The 23,294-nt window shown below is 41.4% G+C and overlaps 1 protein-coding gene across 3 annotated transcripts in view; it reads left to right on the top strand.

Annotated features, from left to right (window-relative positions):
- LOC126267992 (mitochondrial coenzyme A transporter SLC25A42) overlaps positions 1–23,294 on the top strand; it is a 173,567-nt gene that overhangs the window by 90,599 nt on the left and 59,674 nt on the right. For all 3 annotated transcript variants that reach the window (XR_007549064.1, XR_007549063.1, XM_049973368.1), the window contains exons 2-3: positions 13,856–14,036; positions 21,569–21,679. Coding sequence is in view for 1 of the 3 variants with exons in the window: in XM_049973368.1 (XP_049829325.1) it covers positions 13,856–14,036; positions 21,569–21,679 (292 nt within the window). In the remaining 2 variants the exon portion in view is untranslated. The remainder of the gene's footprint in view (positions 1–13,855; positions 14,037–21,568; positions 21,680–23,294) is intronic.

Genomic DNA, 23,294 nt, shown 5'->3' with positions numbered 1-23,294 from the left:
TCGTTACATTTACCTTCAATTTCAATTTCTAATTTTTTAGTTAAATTTTGAAGTTGTTCATCGTGTCTCTTGTTAAATTCAATAAATAGTTGATTAACGTGAGTATTCAAAGAACTAGTGAGTTCACTCTTTAAATCTAACTTCATATTTTCTACCTTATTATTTAAAGAGTCAAATTTAGTCTTTAATAAAACTATATTTGCTGCATGGCTGGTCAAGGTTTCACTTTGAGCATCTAATTTTTCACTTAGAGGGGCTGAATCAGCCTTCTGGTCGTCCAGCTTAGCACTTTGGTCATCTAATCAAGCACTTAACGGAGTATAGATTTAGTCCTTTAATTAAATTTGCCACTTCAGTCCAGTCTGGCGTGTCCCCTATTCACTGCCATGGCCATGGCTGGTCCTGAAGTTTGTTGCTGTTCTTGATCGATAATTTTATTGATCTTAACCTAGTAATCATCTAAAAGAAAATCACCACTGAGTACAATAACTATAACAACAGTTTATCATTCAACCGCGCACTCAACTTTTACCAAATAATTTAGGTTTTCGCTCACAAGGCGAAGAGCTCTAGCTGCGTTGGTGAGCGAACGTGTAATGAGCGTCAGTGGACAGCACTAGCACTAGCGCCAGCGGCGTCGAATGTTGGTTTCAGCGTCGTCGTTGGCGAGCAGACACGGAGTCAGCACCGGTGAGCAGCAGCTGGTGCACTCGACGTCGGCGCGATGTACGTGCGAGCTGTGCACTCGGAGTCGGCGCGATGTACGTGTGTGAAGAGTGCTTACTCTTCACACCCAATCTATATCATTGTATATGATAAAATTGATGCTCAATAAATAACAATAACAATCTTCTTAGTCGAAAAGTTGAAGTCTTAATATCCAGTTTTCTCCGTTATTACTTTCTCGCGTCTTTTAATGGACTGCACTCGCAACTTTCTTCCATTGGCTCATTGGATTCAATACGATTACTGGAAACAGTACTTGTATCTTGTTAGGCCTGTTTGCTATGATACCGCCTAATATCTTCTTTCCGTTTCTGTCATTAAATTCTCGTTTTCTTCGGGTCCTGTCACTTAGGTCGCCATGTTCTAACGTTTTTCGGGCGACACGAGACAGCGTGGTACTGGGGTGCAAGACTCAAGTCTCTCGCTGTTGACTTACGTATTGTGTGCAGCCGATCCTCTCCTCTGGGTAATCAGCTACGTCGATATCCCAAAAGCATCTTCTCCGAAGACTATAACGGGTACAGGAATTTATTAAGCTACTTCTGTTCTTGAAATAATTTGTGTACTTCTGGAACACTTTCAGTTCATTCTTGGTATATTTTCATCTATCAAAATTTTCTCTTTTTCGCATAAGTAAACTCCGGCAAGCCAACTGGCGTCTTTAAACTTCAGACTCGATAAAACACAAGTTCAATATCATAGTAACAAACCAATAATTTATAGACATCACATGTCTTGCCTTATGCAGAATTAAGATATGAAGTAAGATAAGTTTTTAGTCTCAAGCGAGTCCAATACATGAATGTGCATAGAAATGTATATTCAATTGTTCATTGGTCTTTCTGCAATCGACACACACTAACACATCAAAGAATACTACATAATTATTCCTGGAATTTTCGTCACGTCTTATGTGGCGCTGGCGGCAAACACTTGTAAGTTACTCGCCCTCTCTTATAGTTTCTAATAACAAGCTTCCGATCTGCACATAGAAACAGTTGGACTGGTAGAAACTTTCTCATTCTCTCGCACTCGTACCTAAAATATCAGGAGTTCGACACAGTGGAAGGCAGAGTGTGTTTAGAATTTACTCTGAAATGCTTGAGGCTCTAAAAGTTTTGTATTGTACGCAGATGAGATCATTGATACAGTGTCACTTGGAAATCATGGTTTGGCAGATGATGGAAAAAACACAGGAAAGAAGAAAATTTGAAAATTTATGGGGACTGTGAAGGGTAATGCTTTAGAGAATAGCAGCAGAGGAAAACATTACAGGATTGCTGGACAGAAGAAAAGCCATTAGGCAAAACCAAACACTGGAAAGTCCATGTTGGAATATCAACAATATTAGGGAAAGGTAGATTGCTAAAAAAGTGATAAATTGAGTGGCATACGGGCAGAATGAAAAGACGGTTACACATCATAGTTACCACTACCTCCAGAAGCTCTGATCTGACTACAACTGTCATGTTGAACAAAAGGAGCAATCTGGAGTGGGGTGAGGGAGGAGTAGCAGGGTACTATCTCCATGGTCTGGAGTTGGGGCAAAGACACCTTATCCTCATTCCTTCACAATCTCAACACCTTTACTCCTATCCACTTCACCTGGACCTCTTCAACTCAGAGTGCCATCTTCCTGGACACTGACCACCTCCTCTCTGAAGGCTCCATCTACACTCCAGTCCACATTAAACCCACCAGCCGCCAACAGTACCTGTGTTTCGACAGCGGCCGTCACCTGTACACCAAAAATTCCTCAAGTACAGCTTGGCCACCTAGGGTTGGTGTATGCAGTGACAAGAACTCTTTTGTCCAGTAAACTGAAGGTCTCATAAAGGCCTTCACAGACAAGCACTATCCCCCAGACCTAGTCTGCAAACAGATTTCCCGCATCACATCCCCACATACCACCCACCACCATCACCACCGCACCACCTCCAAAGAACCTATTACAAAGGACTGTCTTCTTCATCGTACAATGCTGCCCTGGACTGCAGTAACTGAACCACATCCTTCCTCCTTATCTTTTTCTAAAAAGATGTAAGTATATTTATTACAAAATCATGATAGTAGAAAGGAACTTTCATTTATTCGAGGAAAGCATAGCTGTAAGATATTGTTTACATTTTGCAGATAAGTGAATTTATATGAAATAAAACTGTTTATTTTAAACCCATAACTGTAATTTTTACAGCACAATTTACAAGTATAAAAAGAATTGGTTAAATAAAATTAGCAAATTGATTAACCAAAGAAATATATTGTTATGCATTGGATTTTCCTGAAGATGTAGTACCCTCTTCGCACAGTTGGTGTCTTCAAAACACCAAGATGATGAGCATTTCTGAAATCACTCTCATCTAGCACATGAGGGGAAAAAGAATAAATCTGAGCACTTGGCTAACACAAGGGAATTTTCTTCACTATTTGACCATTTATCTTTCCAAATTGAAGAACCTTTCCTGTGAACATCTTCATACATATATCATAAGAAAGCCTGATCTTCACTCAGTCTTCTTCCTTTAAATTACTTACTTCTTCATTTGCTGACTCCACTCCACCATTTGCCCATTTTCTTCAGAAGAGTCTAGATCATCTGCAGTAGGCTCTTCATCAGGTAATGGCTCTGTATAATCTACATTGGTTTTAGGAAAGTCTCTTAAACACTGTCTCCAGCACCCTCCATTGCATTTGTCAGCTCATCAAAGTGTTCATAATCAATTGATGGGGTACTTTTTGCTCAGCTCCTTTTAATATTTTGATGCCAGTGTAGTGTGTGTTCAGTTTTGGCTCTAGTCAGGAGCCTAAGTATCGACATGTACCCACGCATATTGTCTTTAAATTTAGCTATGCACATGCCCTCTCTGTCCAAGTGACATTTTATGAAGCAACAAAAGTCAAACACTTAAATAATAGCCCATTCTGCACAAGTTCTTCTTCAAGATTTTTAGATAGATAAAGTCTGACCATCTGTTTCATGAACTCCGTATTCCCAGCAAGAGTGTCTAGATTGCTTGACATAAGGGTGTAGGGCTGGCTTAGACATTTCATTTTCTTCTCTGCTTTTTGTACAAACATTACAAGAGCAACTGCCTGAACAGCCTACGTTACTGTCTTTAACACCAATAAGATGATGTATGTTTGAATGAGGGTCTCTTTCATGTGTCCTAGGCATCACAAGTTGCTGGAAAGTGGTTAACGTTATGTAAGGTTAACAAATAAGTAAATAAAATGGTTAAAAAGTAAATATGCTGAGATAAACCTCTGCAAATATTTACTATCTTATTAGTAATATAATAGACAGAATTATTCCAACTCTTGCTTCCAACTGCCTGAATTGTCTTTTGATCGATTGCTGGTTTTGTCGGTGTGGACCCCAGAGATGACATATTCATGCAACCATTCAGGAGGCCAAAGGTGATGATCCACATGCGAGAGTGGAGTTGTGGGATGGACCATGTAAACAGGCACAGTGATGGTGATACAATCACCGCCATTGGTTATGGCTGTGGTGTGATCTTCATTTATGTCCTGGGGGAGTCTGGAGTGAACATAAGTGTGACATATAATGTAATAGCCTCATCACAGCTGGAAGCATAATGTGCCAATATGAAAATGGTGGTGTCATGCAGATAGAGGGCAAGGTCAGTGACATGATAGTCACATTGCTGATAGTGAACACTGGGTGCACGTTAAGCAGCGGCAAAATGAGGGTGGGTTGATCGAGTGGGGGACTGTCATTGTCATCGTCAGTGGGAGAGGGGGGGGGGGGGGGGCTTGTGATAAGGGAGCAGCAGGAGCTGGGCTTGAGTCAATCCCAACAGAAGGGGGTACATAACACTGGGGAGATGGAACCTCACATTAAAGTTGTTTAACGTGACACTGTGGTTTGAGGACATATTCGCCTCTGATATTCGTGGCATTGAGTGCCCATAAGGTCCTTCCTGCTTCTGCAAATGGGTTGTTGTCCAAAGTCCAAGCAGGCTTGACCCTGTTGACAGAGATGGTCTGTCATTTATCATTCAGTAAAATATCCATAATATTATTTGCCCTTGCTAACACTTGATGAGGTCATGAGTAGGGAGGCTCCAGTGCTGGCTGAATGGTGGTGTTGCACAGCATTATAAACTCACAATGAGTCAGCTTGTTGTGAACAAAAACTTAGGGTATTGAATGTGGCTGAGGGGCAGGGCTGTGCGCCTTGGCAGTGTGCACCTAACATGCTCAACCAGAGTGGGCATCTTAACTGGGTGTGTAGCTTAGAATCTTCCAGAAACTCAGCAGGGAGCAAGAGGGGTTTGTCATAAAGCACGTGTGTGAGCATAGCCTTTAAATCTTGTTTGAATGCCGAACAAGACCAAGTGTAACACTTCAGTCCAGGCTTCTTTGCTGCACATGAGGGCTGCTTTAAACATGTGGTGCCAGTGGTTAATGAGGCTGTTGCTCTGTGGATGATAAGCGGTGGTATGGAACTTGCCACTGCCGCAGAGTGTGTACAATTTCAAAAAAAGCTGGAGCTCAAGTTGGCAGCGCTCGTCTGTTGTAACCAAAGACGAGCAGCCAAATCGTGCAATCTACATACTGACAAATGTGTTTGTGATGGTATCGGCAGTAATGTCCATGAGTGGTACATCTTTAACCCATCTGATCACTTCATTGATGGATGAAAGTATGTTGCAGTATTGCACAGACAGTGTAAAGGGTCAAACGATATTTAATGGGGGCTGTTAATGATGGCTGAATTTGCCCTATTGACAGGGAATACACACGAGTCCATGACTGGCAGTCTTTCTTTAAGTTGGACCATAAGAAGCATTCAACCACAAGGCACCTGGAGACCATAATACCAGGATGTTGAGGTCATGTGTTGCCAAAAACACCTTACAGGCAAAGGACAACTGGTGCAATTGGGCACAGATTATCTATGGAAATGTGGTACACGATTGGTGTAGTGGCTCGTGACAGGTGGCGAGAAACCATTGTAAGGTTTGTAGCCATATCCTGTTGCATTTCCTGTACATCTGTCTCATCTGTCTGCAGTGGACCTAACTCTTTGAAGTCCAAAGGAGAAGTAATTGCTGCCATTCTGGATAGATATACAGTGCATGCATTGTCCGCTCCCCTAATTTGTTGAATGTGTGTTGTGTACTTGCTAGTCAAGTCCACATGCTCCAAAGCATCTCAGTGGCAGATCCAGTATGGCCCTCCAGGGGGTCCACATCTCTTTTGTGGATACGTGTGTAGTGAGCACGGGACCCGAGCTAATGTGGCCTTCTTTCCTTTCCGGGCTGTATACCTTCCTTTTCTGCATCTCCCATCTTCGCCCCCTCCCCTCCCCTCACCTCCACCTCTTTCCTTCCCTTTCTCCCCCTCTGGGAGTACGTTTTGTGCCTAAGCCCGGAGACGGACGCTCGAAAATGTAACACATTCTTCGCTTTCTCTGCTTGCAAGTCTTTGTCCTTCCTTTGTCCTTCTCTTATCCTTACCTCTTCTCTTTACTCTTTTCTCCACTGCGGCATTTGAGACCTATCTTCTGTGCTTTTCCCTATCTTCTGTGCATGTCTGAAGGCCGACCCACGCATTTGCACGTGTAGCCGGTGACAGGGTAACGTGTAATTCCCCGCCCCGGGTAGACAGGCAGGACACGTACGTACCCCCCTGGTAACGGCCAGGCCCAGGGAGGGATGATTACTCGAGCTGATACCTTCCGAAAGTTCCGATTGGTCCCTCCGTCCGTTTCTCGGAAGGTGTGAACAATCACCTAAGGCGGGAGTGCCCTCAGAGAGGCCCCCACATGTGAGGAGCGCGCCATCGGAGATGCCAGTAATCATAGGAGATACTTCCGCAATGGTTTCCTCATCTTCGCTTATGTCTGCTCAGAAGCATAAGTTCAATGAGTCTCAGCCACAGACAGTTCTTCCATCGTTGCCACAGTTCCTTGTTGTTTCTCGGTCTGACGAAGGTCACGACTTCTCCACGGTCAACCCTTTAATACTCAGAAGGGTGTCGATACAGTTGCAGGTCCTGTAAAGTCTTATTCCAGATTACGAAATGGCACCTTGTTGTTAGAAACAGTCAGTGCCCTCCAGGCACAAAAATTTCTGCGTACTTCACTGCTACACACCTTCCCTGTCCGGGTGGAAGTGCACTGCACTTTAAATTCCTCATGTGGTGTCGTTTATACACGCTCCCTCGACGGATTGTCCGACGAGGAAATTAAACACTACCTGTCTGACCAGGGCGTAACGGCTGTTCATAGTCATGAAAAGGGTTGACACAAACATTGTTCCAACCCTTACTCCCGTCTTGACATTTGACAGAGTTCAACTCCCAGCGAATATAACAGCGGGCTATGAGAATTTCCATGCGCCCTTACAACCTAAACCCTACGCGTTGCTATCGGTGTCAGCGGTTCAATCATACCAGCCAGTCCTGTTCCAATCCGGCCAAATGTATTACGTGTGGCAAGGATGCCCATGAGGTTGCTTGTCCACCTCAATCCCCTCATTGCATCAACTGTATGGGTGACCACACTGCATCCTCTAGAGATTGCCCCATTTTCAAAGACGAAAAGCTCATTCAGGAAATCAGAGTGAAGGAAAAGATGTCGACCTTTGCAGCTCGAAACTTATTCGCCAGTCGTTCCTCTGGATCCCAGGACACGTTGATATCTGTGGAAATGAGGCGGCCAATATAGCGACCAAGGCTGCAGTCTTTCTTCAGCCAGCTATTCGCATGATTCCCTACGCCGATCTACGGAGTGTTTTATGTCGTCATGTTGCTTTTTTATGGCACGCACATTGGTCGACACTTCCCAATTGCGGGACGTGAAAGCTCTTCCCTGTGCTTGGACCTCTTCCTCCTGAACTCGTCGTCGGGAGGAGGTAATTTTAACTAGACTCCGGATAGGGCACTGTAATTTTAGCCATCAACATATTTTAAGTGGCGATCCTCCCCCACTCTGTCCCCACTGCTCTCAGCTGTGGACGGTAAGACATCTTTTACTTGAGTGCCCCTATTTTACTCCGTTACGTGCCCGTCTACAGCTGTCGCCTGATATATCTTCCATTTTAGCAGATGACACGCTAGAAACAAAAAAAGTGCCCAATCGGCTTGGGCAAACTTCCAGTGTCGCGGGCGCAGATATGGCTGTTGTGGCTGCAATCTAAGGAGGCTGATCGCGTTCTCGAGTTTATTAGTGCCAGTGAGATGACGTCAGTCATTTGAAGCTCTTTTTGGGGACAACCAAACCCCTTCTGTAGTGGTTTTTTTTAAGCTTTCCTTCTGTTTTTAGTTTCTCCAATTTTTTGAGTTTTGTTCCCATTGCTGCTGGTTTCCACTTTCGTTGTTTTACCTTTTCCTAAGTCACAGACCAGGCACTAATGACCGTAGCAGTTTTGCGCCCTAAAACCATAACACAAAAAAATGCGGTATGGGATTGCAAATCGCATCCGCTAGGAGTTTATGGTGACTCTGCAATCCTTGATGTCACTGCAGAAGCGCTTAACTGCTTCATAAACTGTGACTAGTTTGTGGTTGAATGCAGACCACTTTTGTTGTGAATCTAGCAGTTTCTTGGAAAAGAAGCACAACGGTAGAATGGAATTGCCTACATGTTGTTGGAGGACAGCACCTATTGAGAAATCGCTTACATCCATGATAATGGAAATGAGCACATCCAAAACAGGGTGCATAAATGTCATGGCATTAGCTAATGTAATTTTCAGTTCCTCAAATGGTTAGATCATGTTGTCTGACCTCTTCATCTGGTGTTTACCAGAGGTTTGATTAACAAACCAACACATCTGTAAGAGTTGCCTGGATGAGGGTGGCCATGGGAAGATGTCACCAGTAGGAGTTAATGGTGCCAAGGAATCAGCGCAGTTTCCAAAAACTGGGATGACTAGGGAGGTTGCAACTAAGTCCACCCAATCAACTGGCAGTTGAATGCCTTTGCCGTCCATGGTATATCCCAAAAAGGTGATGTATTCTCAGTTCAGTTGAGATTTGTCATGTGTGGTCTGCAAGCTATTGCTTAGCAAAGCCACTTGACTTGGTACAGGTGGATTTTGTGTTCCTCGATTGAGGAGGGATATATTAAAATATGTATAAGTCAGCATAGCAATTTAGCATCGTGACTAAGATTGAGTTGATGAAATGTTGCCATGACTGAGCCACATTTTCGAAGCCATAGGACATGAAACAAAACTCAAACATGTCATGTAGAGTAATCAACAGAGCCTTAGCAGTGTCACCTGGGAACTTAGGGATCGGTAGAAATGCGTTACAGCAGTTGAGAGCGCTGCAAACGCATGTGCTGATATGAAGTTGTGCAAAGTCCTGAATGTGGGGGATTGGGTAGTTGTCAATGACAGTACGGGCATTAAGGCACCTGTGGTTGCCACGCAGCAGAAAAAACTGTCTTTCTTAAGGATCAAGTGATGGGGGCCAACCAGTTGCTGTCCAAAGGCGGTATGATGCCCAACTGGAGGAGTTTATGCACTACTGCTTTTGCATAGAAACTTTTACAGATGACCCCCAGTGCATCATAAGGCAGCCCCATAGTGCCGATTGTATGGCATGTGCCATTCATTATTGTGCCTGCTTTACCGTCACGTGCAAAGGAGGGATGTGGGTGGCTTCTCTTGATGTAACACTGTCACTAACCTGAGATGTACGGATTTACAGGTTGAGCCATGTGGAACAGCTGCTGAGTTAAGTTCCACATCAGAGGACGGTTGCAGAAGTCTTCGGCTGTGGAGTAGGCATTGTGCGCATACTAGGTCTTCTGAAGCAGCATGTATTAAGTGTCTGGTCTTTTAATTATGCATGCAGTAAGTGTGACCATGAAGCATTCGCCAGTGAGGTCGACAAACAAGGAGACCAGATGCAGCAGTAGTGACATACTCAGAGAAAGTGGACAGTAGAGAGTTGATCGTGTAGTGAGCACATGCAATTTGAATGTTTATTTCATGGTAAAGTAAGAACACTGTTCTCAGATCAGAGGAGAGGCCAAAAAACTGTAAGAGATCAATACAGAGGACAGGGTCATGAACACTGGTGACATAGAAGGTATTTAACAAACACATCAGGAACCAGTTCGATCAGTAGTTTGACCATGTTTTGTACCAAGATGTTGATCTTGTCACTGCACGTAAGGAGAGTTTCGCCAGCAAAGGGCATGTGAGAGTGATACACATTGGTATGACGCTCGTGTCCACATCCATGTTGGCTAAAAACATGCTGGGATGTGATGTCTTGTACATATAGTCATTAAAGTGAGGATGTAGAGTTAAAATACTGAAGTACTGCGAGTGCCCAGCCTTGTCTTTGCAGATTGTGGTGGCTAAACCAGCCCACGCAAGGAATTTGGGTGAGTGCAAGGTGGTTGGCAGTTCCTTACCACATACTTGAATGTCTTGTGAAACCAGGAAAGTGGATAAACTGTGTGTGGTGTGAGTTGAGCACTGGCTGTGCCAGCTGGTGTAGCCTGTTGTAGTTCCCTGAAGCAGTCGGGTGTTGCATCACGGGAAATTGGAAGGTCTTCCAGAGTTGGTAATAAAGAGATGTTGGCATTCACCTCCAGATGGCTGTGGGTTACATGGGGATGATGCACCTTTGCTGTCTGGGGCAGAACGACAGAATCGCTGGTGCCACCCGTGAAAATCTTCGGCATAACCATGGTCGGAATCATATGATGATGTCCCATAATATTGTACGCCTGGTCAGCCAGCCAGAATTTAAGCTCGAACAGAAAGGTTTAGGTGTTCGTTTTTCCCGCTCGCTGTTCGGGAGTGGAATAGTAGAGAGATAGTATGATTGTGGTTCGATGAACCCTCTGCCAAGCACTTAAATGTGAATTGCAGAGTAGTCATGTAGATGTAGATGTAAGGTCTGAGGGGTCAGCTGCTTGTGTAAAAAGGTTTAATTGCTGTACTTGCAGCATCTTCAACAACCAAAGTGCATATAAGACAAGATTTGGCATGTATTCGGCTCTCACCAGTGCACATAAGATCTGTTTTCCAAATGTTCATCATCAATTATGTGGTGAATGGTGTCTGCATGGGGGCAGGAGAGACATCTAATGGTGATGATTTTGGCAGTGTCGTATTTACAAAATGCTGGTGGACTCGGATCACTCATTAGGTCTGTGAAATTGTGCAAATGACTAACCAGAAATATGAACCCTGTGTCACCATCGATGATCCGTTGACATTCAGAAGGCAAGTACAAACCATGTTGTCTGGCTGTCATTCTGTAATTGTGACAATTTTGGTAACAGGCCAGCTGGTATATGTTATGGGATGACTGGTAGAAGAGCGCTAGCAGTACGTGCTTGCCACGTTAGTGTGAGAACATCTATAAATCTTTGATGTGAAGGCTTGAATTTTGTGAGCATAATGCTGTTAGCTAGAGCAGCCAGTGTAGTTCTGTACTTGGTGACCATGGACATGCTCATATGTGCCCCATGTGGTTCCCGACACAGCTGGCTGTGGGGATTATTTCGACTTTGTGGTGTACAAAAGTGCCTGGATGAGGTGAATCACTTGTGAAAGTTTCATTAGACATTAACAACTGTTGTGCCTGACAGTTGAGACGTCTGTAGGCTGGCAAAGACTTGGGTTGACTGCACAAAAAGATCAACAGCCCATGTTGACCTGTGTCTCACAATAACTGCACGTTGTATAGATTACACGCAATAAACTCAGTGTCACCAGTATGGAAATATTTACTATCCTGTAATAGGCCAGACAAGAATACTCCAACAGTGGGCTTAAAATTGACTTTTTCATCAAATTATTATGTTAATATAAACAATCATATGTATCACCCAGACAGAAAACCAAAACACATTGTTCATGAAGAGTAACACACTTCACTAGTTGACCATTGCTTTGTTACTATCAGTGGTTGCCTCAATTCTCAAAAGGGGATCGACAAAAGATAAGTGGAATTATAGCCCTATCTCTCTCTCTTTTGCTGATCTTATATAAAATATTAATATATGCAGCCATTTTTCTCTGTTGCTAAATTCAATTATGTTTTATCATACAAAAATTACACCTTTTGCAACTGAATTTATTTAGTTGTTCCAAAAGTGTTTCACCTATATGGTTTAGGCATCTTCAGTGGTCTATAATACAAAGAAAATTATGACTATACATGTTTTGAGATGATATTTGTAGTGATTCGTTGGCAGCTTATTTAAATCTTACTGTTTATAATTAAAACTATATGAAATACGATCTCTCTCTCTCTCTCTCTCTCTCTTTTGAAATGGTGATACATAATTTGTGTACTATGTTGCTGCTGCATCCATTGTTTTGTTCTATGGTGACCATGTTCAGCTGTTTTTGATACTTAGCAATATTCTACACAGCCTCCATTGTGTTTGAAATCAAACTAGAGAACTATTTCCCAAGAAGTCTCGTGAGGTCCAATATTGGGTACGTATCTGTTCCTTGTCTACATAAATGACCAACCACTTGATGTCAGTTAAGTTTTATTTGCTGGCGCTATATCAGTTCTGATTGAAAATGAGTTGCCTGAAGGGTTTCCAAAAAATGTAAGATATATTTTAAAACAACCTGAATCTTGTTCCCGTCAAAATGGACTTATATTAAATGTAACTAAAAACCAAAATTATGCAATTTCACACTAAATCATTAAAATGGAATGAAATAAAAATAACTTGCAATGATCGGGTTATCACAGATGTAAACCATGTTAACTTCTTAGGCCTAAATCACGTTGAAGTTGGAATTGGAAGTTGCACGTTGACTACTTAGCAGACAAACAGAATAGCTTAGCATTTGTACTGTTTATTTTGCCAGTTGCCACAAACATAGACACCACAAAAATATTCTACCACTGCTACTTTGACTTGATTATTCATTATAGTATAATTTCTCGGGAAATTCAGCAAAAGCCTCAAGGTTCATAGTATTATAAAAATAATGAAAAAATGTATGTTGTCAAACATTGACAATCCTGTTGACCATGATTAAAAGATTTTAAAATACCATCCATTCTTTTTAATACGAAAACCAACATACACTTGACACCACCACCACCACCACCACCACTTGCCACAGGAATAATTTTAAACTTTCAGTATAACATTTAAAACACTATGCCTAAACACCATAGTACAAGGGAGTGAAAGTGTACCATAAAATTTAAGGCAGTAATATATGTAACGTGGCTCATTGAAAAGATTGTTCTTGCTTCTCTGGTGGGAAATGGCTATGATTCTATTGAAGAAGTCATTGAAATTAGTTTCACAGTTTGAACAAGGGAATTATAGATTTTATTTTTGTGCACTGGAAACTGTAATAAATGTGCAGGTGTATCTCAGAAATGTATATAAAATAGCGTAAGTCTCTGTATTTTTCCTAAAATGTTCGTATTGTATAACTTGGCCTGTCTTCTATGCATCAAATCGAATGTTTTGAAAATTCTGTGTAACAGGATGAAGCAAGCACACTTCACATGTCATGAAAAATTTGTTACCAGTAGCTACTTTTGGCATTTTTGCCTTGTTCTGATTCACCTCAATATAACTGTACAAACAGTACTTAAAATAAATTAAATGGTTTCTTTCAAAATGAAGATACCTAAATATTTATTATGTGCAAATACTCACCAAAATACTGTGAACTGAGAATATAAAATCACTAACACATCAATCTAGTCATTAGTTAGAATCCCACAACCTTTTAAGAGGTAATAAAAAATTCTATGTAGATTAGCAGCTGTATATAGTCCCTGCCAACATGACAAATATGAAAACTTGATTTTGGTTCTGAAATGTCATGTAGACAACAGACTGGCCATCTTAACTGCATTGATCAAGATACTTCAGATGAAAATGCAAGGGAGAGGTTTCATTTAATAACTTTTTAAAATTTTTGTCCCTATTCACCCAATTTACAGTATCATTCTGTGAAAAAACATTAACCTGTACAAAAATTTAGAAGAGTGCTTTTAGAATTGTGAATGTGAAAATGACAGAGCTGGATTTCAGTACTGCCATACCTTTTTTATGTCTCATAGAAACTAATAAATATCTAGATTTTTAGAAGTTGTTTAACTTATAGTATAACAATTTTTTTTCTTGCATTTGCAGAACCGTAAATGATGCAGAAATGAGTCATAGTACAGTGGATTCTGCAGCAGGAGCTGCAGCTGTTCTGAGGGAGGAATTAGCATCTGCAGTCAATAGGCAGCAGCAACATCCACCTGCTGCTTCCACTGCTGGTACCACTTCTGAAGTTCACCACACGGCAGATGTTGCGGGTCCTGCTGCAGTATGCCAATATAAAATATTTATGTTTAATATAAGATTTTATACTGAAAAACCTATAAATTACTGTTATCTTACATAAGTTGATCTTAATGTATAATGTACTGTTACATATCACTCTTAATTCCACCCAAATGGTTGTACATATAAAAATAGTAGTGTCATTGGTATTGAGAAACATCTGAAGTCACCAAAACTGGACAAGATACTAGATCCATAGAGTCCTAAAAGATTCTACAGAGACTTTGCGGCTGTGTTGGCCCCTGTCTTAACCACAAGGTACTGAAGATCTTGTGAAAAAAAAATTACCTTGTCAACTGGTTGGAAGAAAGACCATGTTGCTCTCTTCCATTAGATGGGTAGAAGAGGTGAGTCAGAAAATTAATGTCCAGTATCATTAATGTTCAACATTTTTAGAAGCTTGGTACATATTCTCAGCTAAAATGTAATGATGTTCATCGAACTGAATGACCAGCTCCATGTAACTAGTATGGCTTCCAAAAACATAAATAACTTGCAGTTGTTTCACAGAACTTCCTGAAAGTCATGGATCAAGCTAATCAGGTAGATGTAGCATATCCTGACTCTCAAAAAGCATTCGTTTCAGTATCACACCAACACTTCTCAATGAAAGTATGGTTATACTGGGTATGATATGTAAGATAAAATTAATGCTTCTCACGGTGAAATTATTGAAATCCTATTGGTAAACTCCCAAAGCATTCACAACAGAGAACCATAGCTTGAAGCACTCGTGAAAAGCAGTGAAGTTCACATATTACTAGGTGCAGAAATCTAGTTTAAACCTGAAAGTGATAGCAGTGTAAGTTGATAGGATAGGTTAATAGGAAATGGTGGTGTATTTGTTGCAATAAAGAAATTCAAATCCATCGAGACAGAATGAAGCTACGTGTGACATTGTTTGGGCAAAGCTCGGTATTAGGGAAGGGCATAAAATGGTAATTGGATCGTTCAATTTCCCATCAGACTCATCTCCTGGTGTAATCAAAAACTTTAGAGAAAACCTCAGATCGCTTGTACGTAAGTTCCCCAGTCATACTGTAACCATTGATGGAGACTTTAATCATCCAACAATTAATTGGGCAAATTATTGTTATGGTAGTGGTGGGCATAAGACATTCTGTGAAATATCACCAAATGCTTTCTCAGAAAACTACATAGAACAAGTAGTTAGGAACCCCACTCATGTTGTAAATATATTGGATCTAATGGCAACAAATAGATCTGACCTCTTTGAGGGTGTCCACAGTGAAACTGGTATAAATGACAATCATGTGGTTGTGTCAATAATGATTACCAAAGTACAAGGGCCAACTAAAACAAGCAGAAAACTATATACATTCAGTAAATTAGGTAAAAAAAATCAGTAATGTCATATCTCAATGAGGAATTTGAAACTTTCAGCACAGGGCAGGAGGATCTGGAAGAACTATAGCTCACGTTTAAAATAATACTTGGCCATGCACTGGATAGATGTGTATGGAGAAGAACAATCTATAATGGGAGGGAACCTCCATGGTATACAGCCACTCTAAAGAAACAGAGATTACTGCATAATAGGTGCAAACCAAAATGTAGGGATATAGATAGAGAGATGCTGAATGAAATGCATGTGGCTGTCAAGAGAGCAATGTGTGAAGCCTTCAACTACTACCATAGTAAAATACTATCAACTGATCTTTCACAGAACGCAAAGAAATTCTGATCATATGTAAAGCCTGTTACTGGCACCAAAGTTAGTATTCAGTCCCTAGCAAATGAGACAGGAACTGAAGTTGATGGTAGCAAAGCAAAAGCTGAAGCACTTAATGTTGTTTTAAAATGTTCATTTACAAATGAAAACCCAGGAGAATTGCCCCAATATGATCCTCATACCACTGAAAAGATGAATGAACAAAAAGCTGTACCCATTTCATGGAAAAAGTGCAGTTTAGACTTGTCTACAAGAAGGGTAGTAGAAGTGGTCTGAAAAACTACCATCCAATATCCTTCATATTGATTTGTTGTAGAGTCTTAGAACATGTTCTGAGCTGAAACTTAAGGAAGTATCTTCAACAGTTTGACCACCTCAATGCCAACAAGCATGGATTCTGAAAACACTGATCATGTGAAACCTAACCCTCACTTTTCTCACAAGACCTACTGAAAGCAGTGGATCAAGGCAATCTGACAGATACAGTGTCTCTTGATTTGCAGAAAGCATATGACTCAGTACTACACTTCCACTTATTGGTAAAAGTGTGGTCATATGGGGTATGTAGTAAAATTTGTGACTGGATTGAAGACTTGTTTGGTAAGGACAATGCAGCATGTCATATTAGGTGGAGAAACATTGTCAGATGTAGAAGTAGCTTCAGGTGTGTGTGTGTGTGTGTGTGTGTGTGTGTGTGTGTGTGTGTGTGTGTGTGTGTGTGTGTATTCATTAGATCTTAACAAGATTTCAAAGTCGTGCAAATATTGGCAATTTGCATTAAGTGTTCAGAGATGTAAAATTGTGCATTTCACAAAATGGAAAAAATTTAGTACTCTACGACTTTAATATCAGTGAATCGCTGTTCAAACCGGCCATCTCATACCAACACGTGCGTGTAATGCTTTGTAGGGTTATGAAATGGAGTGATAACGTAAGCTTAGTTGTGAGTAAGGCAAGTGGTAGACTTAAGTTTATGGTAGAATACCAGGGAAGTGCAGTCAGTCTACAAGGGAGATCACTTACAAATCAATCATATGACCGGTTCTAGAATATTGCTCATGTATTGCCCATACCAAATAGTAATAACAGGGGATTGAACATATACAGGGAAAGGCAGCATGAATGGTTATAGATTTGTTTAATCCATGAGAGAGTGTCAGAGATACTAAAGGAACTGAACTGGAAGACTCTTAAAGACAGACGTTAACTATCCCGAGGGAGTCTGTTAACAGCATTTCAATAACTGGCTTTAAGTGATATCTCTAGACAACAATTACCTATGTATGGCTCACATAGGGGTTGTGAGGATACGATTACAATAATTACTGCACCTCCAGAGACATTCAAATAATCATTCTTCCCGTGCTCCATAAGTGAGTGGAATGGGAATAAATCCTAACAACTGCTGCAATGGGATGTACCTTCTGCCATGCACCTCATGGTGGTTTTCAGAGTGTAACTGTAGATGTAGATGTAGATTGAAATTGGTGACTCAGTTGAGAATTTCTTGATAGGGAGGTTGTGGCATGGTGTTTTGGATGGAGAACTATTGATATTGTGCCTAAGAGAAGTGTATTGAAACCCTAGCTCTTCATGTTGTATTGCAGATGATATCAGTAATACCCTCAGACTTTTTACAGATGATGCAGTTGTGGATAATAAGGTACTATTGGAAAAAAGCTACATGGTGTGGGGATTGATGACTTCCTTGAGATGTATAGAAACATGACACTTTGTCTTTAGCAAAATGCCATATTTTGCTATCTTATGAGTAAAATATCAGCTAGTCACAATTGGACTCAATCCATCCATACAAATACATGGGTGTGGTGTAACAGTTTGTGGAGGTATGAAATGGTACGATCATGTAGGCTGAACTGTAGGTAAAACAACTTAAATGGTATGATCATGTAGGCTGAATTGTAGATAAAACAACTAGCAGCCTTAGATTCATTGGTAGGATACTGGAAAGAGCAGTCTGTTCAGAAACAACACAGCTTACAAAAGTGTAATGGGACACATTGCAAATAGGGTGAACAGAGGATACTGAACATCTATATAGAAATAGAGTATGGAAGTTCACTGGCTTATTTGACTCACAGGAAACTATCAGGTAATGAACAAAATGTGAACTGATAGACATTCAAATATACATGTTGTTCCCAGAGGAATGGTCAATATTCAAGGATATGAGAAGAATGATCATTAGAAGTAAAAATAAAGTCTAGTAAACATGGGCTCTAAATTGTGTACTGTAAGAGCTATAAACACTGTGCCGTGGAAGTAATGGGTTTCACAGTATTGAAGATGGAAAAAGTGCTTATAGCTCTTAAGGTATGCATTTTAGGGCTCATATTTACTCGATTTTCCTGAATACTGATCAATAGACACAAACTATCTTATGGAAGGCTAATGACAAAGTTTCAAGAAGCAGTAATATTTGAGGACTGTTAGTTATATTACAACCTCCATGTTCCTTCTGTATGGACCATGAAGGCGAGAGCACATTAATTACAATGCATGAGGAGGCATTTAAATGGTCATTTTTCCCACACTGTATATGCAAATGGAATCTGAAGAAATCCTGATGTGTCGTACATTGAGAAGTACCCTCTACTACACACAGTACAGCTGTTTGCAGAGTATAACTGTAGATGTAAATACATTTACTGAGAACTCTCTGTGAGCATCTTCCGGCACATTTTTTTAGGATTTACATTGTTCTTAGTATTCTTTCTTTTTGGAAAACGGCTTTGAGACTGTGCTGTGTAAGTTGAAATTTAAAACCATTGGCTTTGTCATCGCCTGGTTTCGAATCTCCCTATCCCATGTATTCTTATTCTACATGGTTTATCTAGCACTGGGAAACAGGCTCACTTGACATTTTCATTCAAGTTGGTCATCAAAAATGACATTCAACTATGTGATTTGTTCACTCATCAGCTTGCAGGTCAGTGCAGGTGCCCAAAAATTTCAATTTTGAATCGTGGCTGCTTCTAAGTTTCTGCATTTTTCACCTGTGTCAACACTTTATGTATGTGGGAAGTAAGAGTTAACATGATTCTGATTCCATGTTACATTCAAACGGTCACCAGAATTAGCCCAGTGAGTTAGTTACCAGATATACAGTAAAACCTTTTGTGTGTTAAATTTCAAAGAGGAAAGGAGTGTGTCGGTAAAACTAAATAGAGGAAGGGATGGGAAGGCAGAGTATCTGTGTAGATTTTAGGGAGTAATTTATATGGTACTGGTGGGAGCTCTAGAATGCAAATGTTATAGGGAAAGACTGAGAGTGGACCGTACTCAACATATAACTCAGGACATTGGGTGTAAATGCTATTCTGAGATTAGATATGTGTAGCAAAAGAAAGCCAACTATTAAAAAAACTTTGGAGAGAGGGGAAAAGGGGGGGGGGAGGGGGAGGGAGGGAGAGAGAGAGAGAGAGAGAGAGAGAGAGAGAGAGAGAGAGAGAATATCTGATATCTGTGCTCCTGATAATGATATATTGGTGCAGTATAGCAGTCATCTGGACTATGGTTTTTAGACAATTTTCCATGCTTGGTCTGGAAAATGATCTGCCATTTCTGCTTCAGAAAACATTGTGCACAAACAGTTAAAATTACATAATGTGTAGAACAAAGCTGGCAGCTTTCTTAAACAGGTGTTACAAACAACATTCCTCAGTCACATTAACTGATGGCTGTGGAGTTGGGAAGAGCATCCAGCCAGGAAGCTAAAAGTAAGTTATTGCTAGAGTGTGAAATAAATAAAAAGATTCCTGCAGCCATGGGACATTAGAGGTGGAGAAGAAGAGTAAGAGGGGAGGGAAGGAAGGATGTTGCATAAGGAAGTAGTATGTGGAGGTGGAGAAAGGGGGTAGTGCAGCTTTGTGATACTTGAAAAATGATAGCAAAACAATAATAGTTCTATAATGAGTGAAAATCAAACAGTGGAAAATCCAGGATGGAATGTAACAACATTAAAGAAGGAAATATGCTACTCACGATATAGCGGAAATGCTGAGTAGCAATAGGCTCAACAAAAAGATTGACACAATTATAGCTTTAGGCCACTAAGGCCTTTGTCAGCAAAACACACACACACACACACACACACACACACACACACACACACACACACACACACACACACACACAACTTGCACAGATGTGTGTGCAAGTTGCGCGTGGGTGCGTGTGTGTGTATGTTTTGCTCACAAAGGCCTTAATGGCCGAAAGCTATAATTGTGTGAATCTTTTTGTTGTGCCTGTTGCTACTTTATAAGAAGTGAGATACTTTAAATTCCACGCATGATTTAGTATCACCCTTATATACACTCCTGGAAATTGAAATAAGAACACCGTGCATTCATTGTCCCAGGAAGGGGAAACTCTGACCCATTCCTGGGGTCAGATACATCACATGATCACACTGACAGAACCACAGGCACATAGACACAGGCAACAGAGCATGCACAATGTCGGCACTAGTACAGTGTATATCCACCTTTCGCAGCAATGCAGGCTGCTATTCTCCCATGGAGACGATCGTAGAGATGCTGGATGTAGTCCTGTGGAACGGCTTGCCATGCCATTTCCACCTGGCGCCTCAGTTGGACCAGCGTTCGTGCTGGACGTGCAGACCACATGAGACGACACTTCATCCAGTCCCAAACATGCTCAATGGGGGACAGATCCGGAGATCTTTCTGGCCAGGGTAGTTGACTTACACCTTCTAGAGAACGTTGGGTGGCACGGGATACATGCAGACGTGCATTGTCCTGTTGGAACAGCAAGTTCCCTTGCCGGTCTAGGAATGGTAGAACGATGGGTTCGATGATGGTTTGGATGTACCGTGCACTATTCAGTGTTCCATCGATGATCACCAGAGGTGTACGGCCAGTGTAGGAGATCGCTCCCCACACCATGATGCCGGGTGTTGGCCCTGTGTGCCTCGGTGGTATGCAGTCCTGATTGTGGCACTCACCTGCACGGCGCCAAACACGCATACGACCATAATTGGCACCAAGGCGGAAGCGACTCTCATCACTGAAGACGACTCGTCTCCATTCGTCCCTCCATTCACGCCTGTCGCGACACCACTGGAGGCGGGCTGCACGATGTTGTGGCGTGAGTGGAAGACGGTCTAACGGTGTGCGGCACCGTAGCCCAGCTTCATGGGGACGGTTGCGAATGGTCCTCGCCGATACCCCAGGAGCAACAGTGTCCCTAATTTGCTGGGAAGTGGCGGTGCGGTCCCCTACGGCACTGTGTAGGATCCTACGGTCTTGGCGTGCATCCGTGCGTCGCTGCGGTCCGGTCCCAGGTCGACGGGCACGTGCACCTTCCGCCGACCACTGGCGACAACATCGATGTACTGTGGAGACCTCACGCCCCACGTGTTGAGCAATTCGGCGGTACGTCCACCCGGCCTCCCGCATGCCCACTATACGCCCTCGCTCAAAGTCCGTCAACTGCACATACGGTTCACGTCCACGCTGTCGCGGCATGCTACCAGTGTTAAAGACTGCGATGGAGCTCCGTATGCCACGGCAAACTGGCTGACACTGACGGCGGTGGTGCACAAATGCTGCGCAGCTAGCACCATTCGACGGCCAACACCGCGGTTCCTGGTGTGTCCGCTGTGCCGTGCGTGTGATCATTGCTTGTACAGCCCTCTCGCAGTTTCCAGAGCAAGTATGGTGGGTCCGACACACCGGTGTCAATGTGTTCTTTTTTCCATTTCCAGGAGGGTATATTTGTGCATATAAAAAAAGTGCAGGTTGATAACTGAGACTTTGCTCTGTATTTATACATTTCAGGAACTGAGCGGAACAGAGATGATCATAGCAAGTCTTCTAGCAGGGGCAACAGCTGGAGCAGCTGCTAAAACAACAATAGCACCACTTGATAGGACCAAAATTAATTTTCAGGTATGACTGTTAATAATAACTGTCATGTCTCATTGTAATCTTTTCTTTGTGTATATATGTGCATGATAGAAACTTAGGGAATGACATTTTTATATCTACCTTTTGAATTATTCTCTCCATGGACCCTCCTTATTATGGTTAATTGCTGTTCTTTACGTATGGTACCAACATTTTGCCTACTTGCTAGATTTTACTATATCTCATGTCCTTTGTCAACCTTATTGCAAAGCCAGTTTTTGTAGCTATTGCCTTAAGTGATCTTAATCCTTTCAGGAGATAGTTAAGAGATAACTTGTCTTCACAAGTGTTTTTTCACTGTACATGTTCCTGAAGGCACTTTTGTGAGTTGGATTTAGAAATATAATTTTTTTCATTCTGGATTGGCCATCAAACTCGGGCTTTATATTGATGTGGAGTGAGTTAACAGGCTACTTTGATGTTACTAAACTTCCCATTCTTAGATCTCATTGACACTACCCTTTGCAAAATTGATTCCAATTGCCAGTCATCCCCTCAGTTTAGAAGGACAGACACCATCTGCAATTTCCTCAGCTATACGGCCATAACAATGAGTATGGAACAAATTTCTGTTCAGATAATTAATTAATTAATTAATGTTGTTGGGTTTTGTACCAATATGGCTCACCTCGTGTGTGGTGTGTGTGGTGCGTGTGTGTGTGTGTGTGTGGTGTGTGTGTGTGTGTGTGTGTGTGTGTGTGTGTGTGTGTGTGTGTTCGCTGAGTGTGGAGTATCAGATATACAAAATTAACAGAAACTTTAGTGGATGAAAGTGTTTTTAGTTTGCCATAATATAAACGTTATCAGAATTATTTATTGGCCTAAATAGCCATTTACCGAGTAAAAACATTGTTTAAGTAGAAATTCTTTAAATTATATTTTAAATCTGTTTTCATCTTCTAACTTTCTGATGTTGCCTGGCAGTATGTTGTACAATTTTGTACCAGCATGGCTCAAATGCCTTTGTATGTGCGTTCTTTTTGTTCACTGAGTAGGGAGTGCTGTGATATTTCAAGTATTGTAGTTATGCAAGTCGGAATTTGAAACTCTGATAGGTGGGCCCTAACAAATTACATATTTGTGTGTGTGTGTGTGTGTGTGTGTGTGTGTGTGTGTGTGTGTGTGTGTGTGTGTGAAGAAGGTATTGTTAGAACTTTAAGCTTGTTGAATAAGAGTTTGCATTGTGCCCGTGGATGACGGATGACTGTGTGTTATTATTTGGACAGCCCTCTTCTGTAACAGAAAGGTTTTTTTTTTTTTTAGACAGCATGTGGTGGAACCCAAAAATATTATTCTGTATGTTGCAAGAGACTGAAAATAACCAAAATATGCTATCCTGTCAGCCTCTGCAGTACAGACATTTGCAATAATTCTAAGAGCAAAACTGGCTGAGTTAAGTTTCTGCGCAAGTTCCATTAAACAGTCATTAAAATTAAGATTTTCGTCTACATGGATCCCCAGCAATTTTCTTGATGCCACTCTATGGCCTTGTCATCCAACTACAGATCAAAATTTAAATTTTGTCATATTTTCCCAAACTGCATATAATTTGTTTTCTTTGTACTTAATGTCAACCGGTTTGCATTGAACCAAGTGT

Source organism: Schistocerca gregaria, chromosome 1, assembly GCF_023897955.1.
Source record: "Schistocerca gregaria isolate iqSchGreg1 chromosome 1, iqSchGreg1.2, whole genome shotgun sequence".
NCBI lineage: Eukaryota > Metazoa > Arthropoda > Insecta > Orthoptera > Acrididae > Schistocerca > Schistocerca gregaria.
Note: the sequence above shows the minus strand (reverse complement) of the source record. Positions and strands in the feature narration are given on the sequence as shown.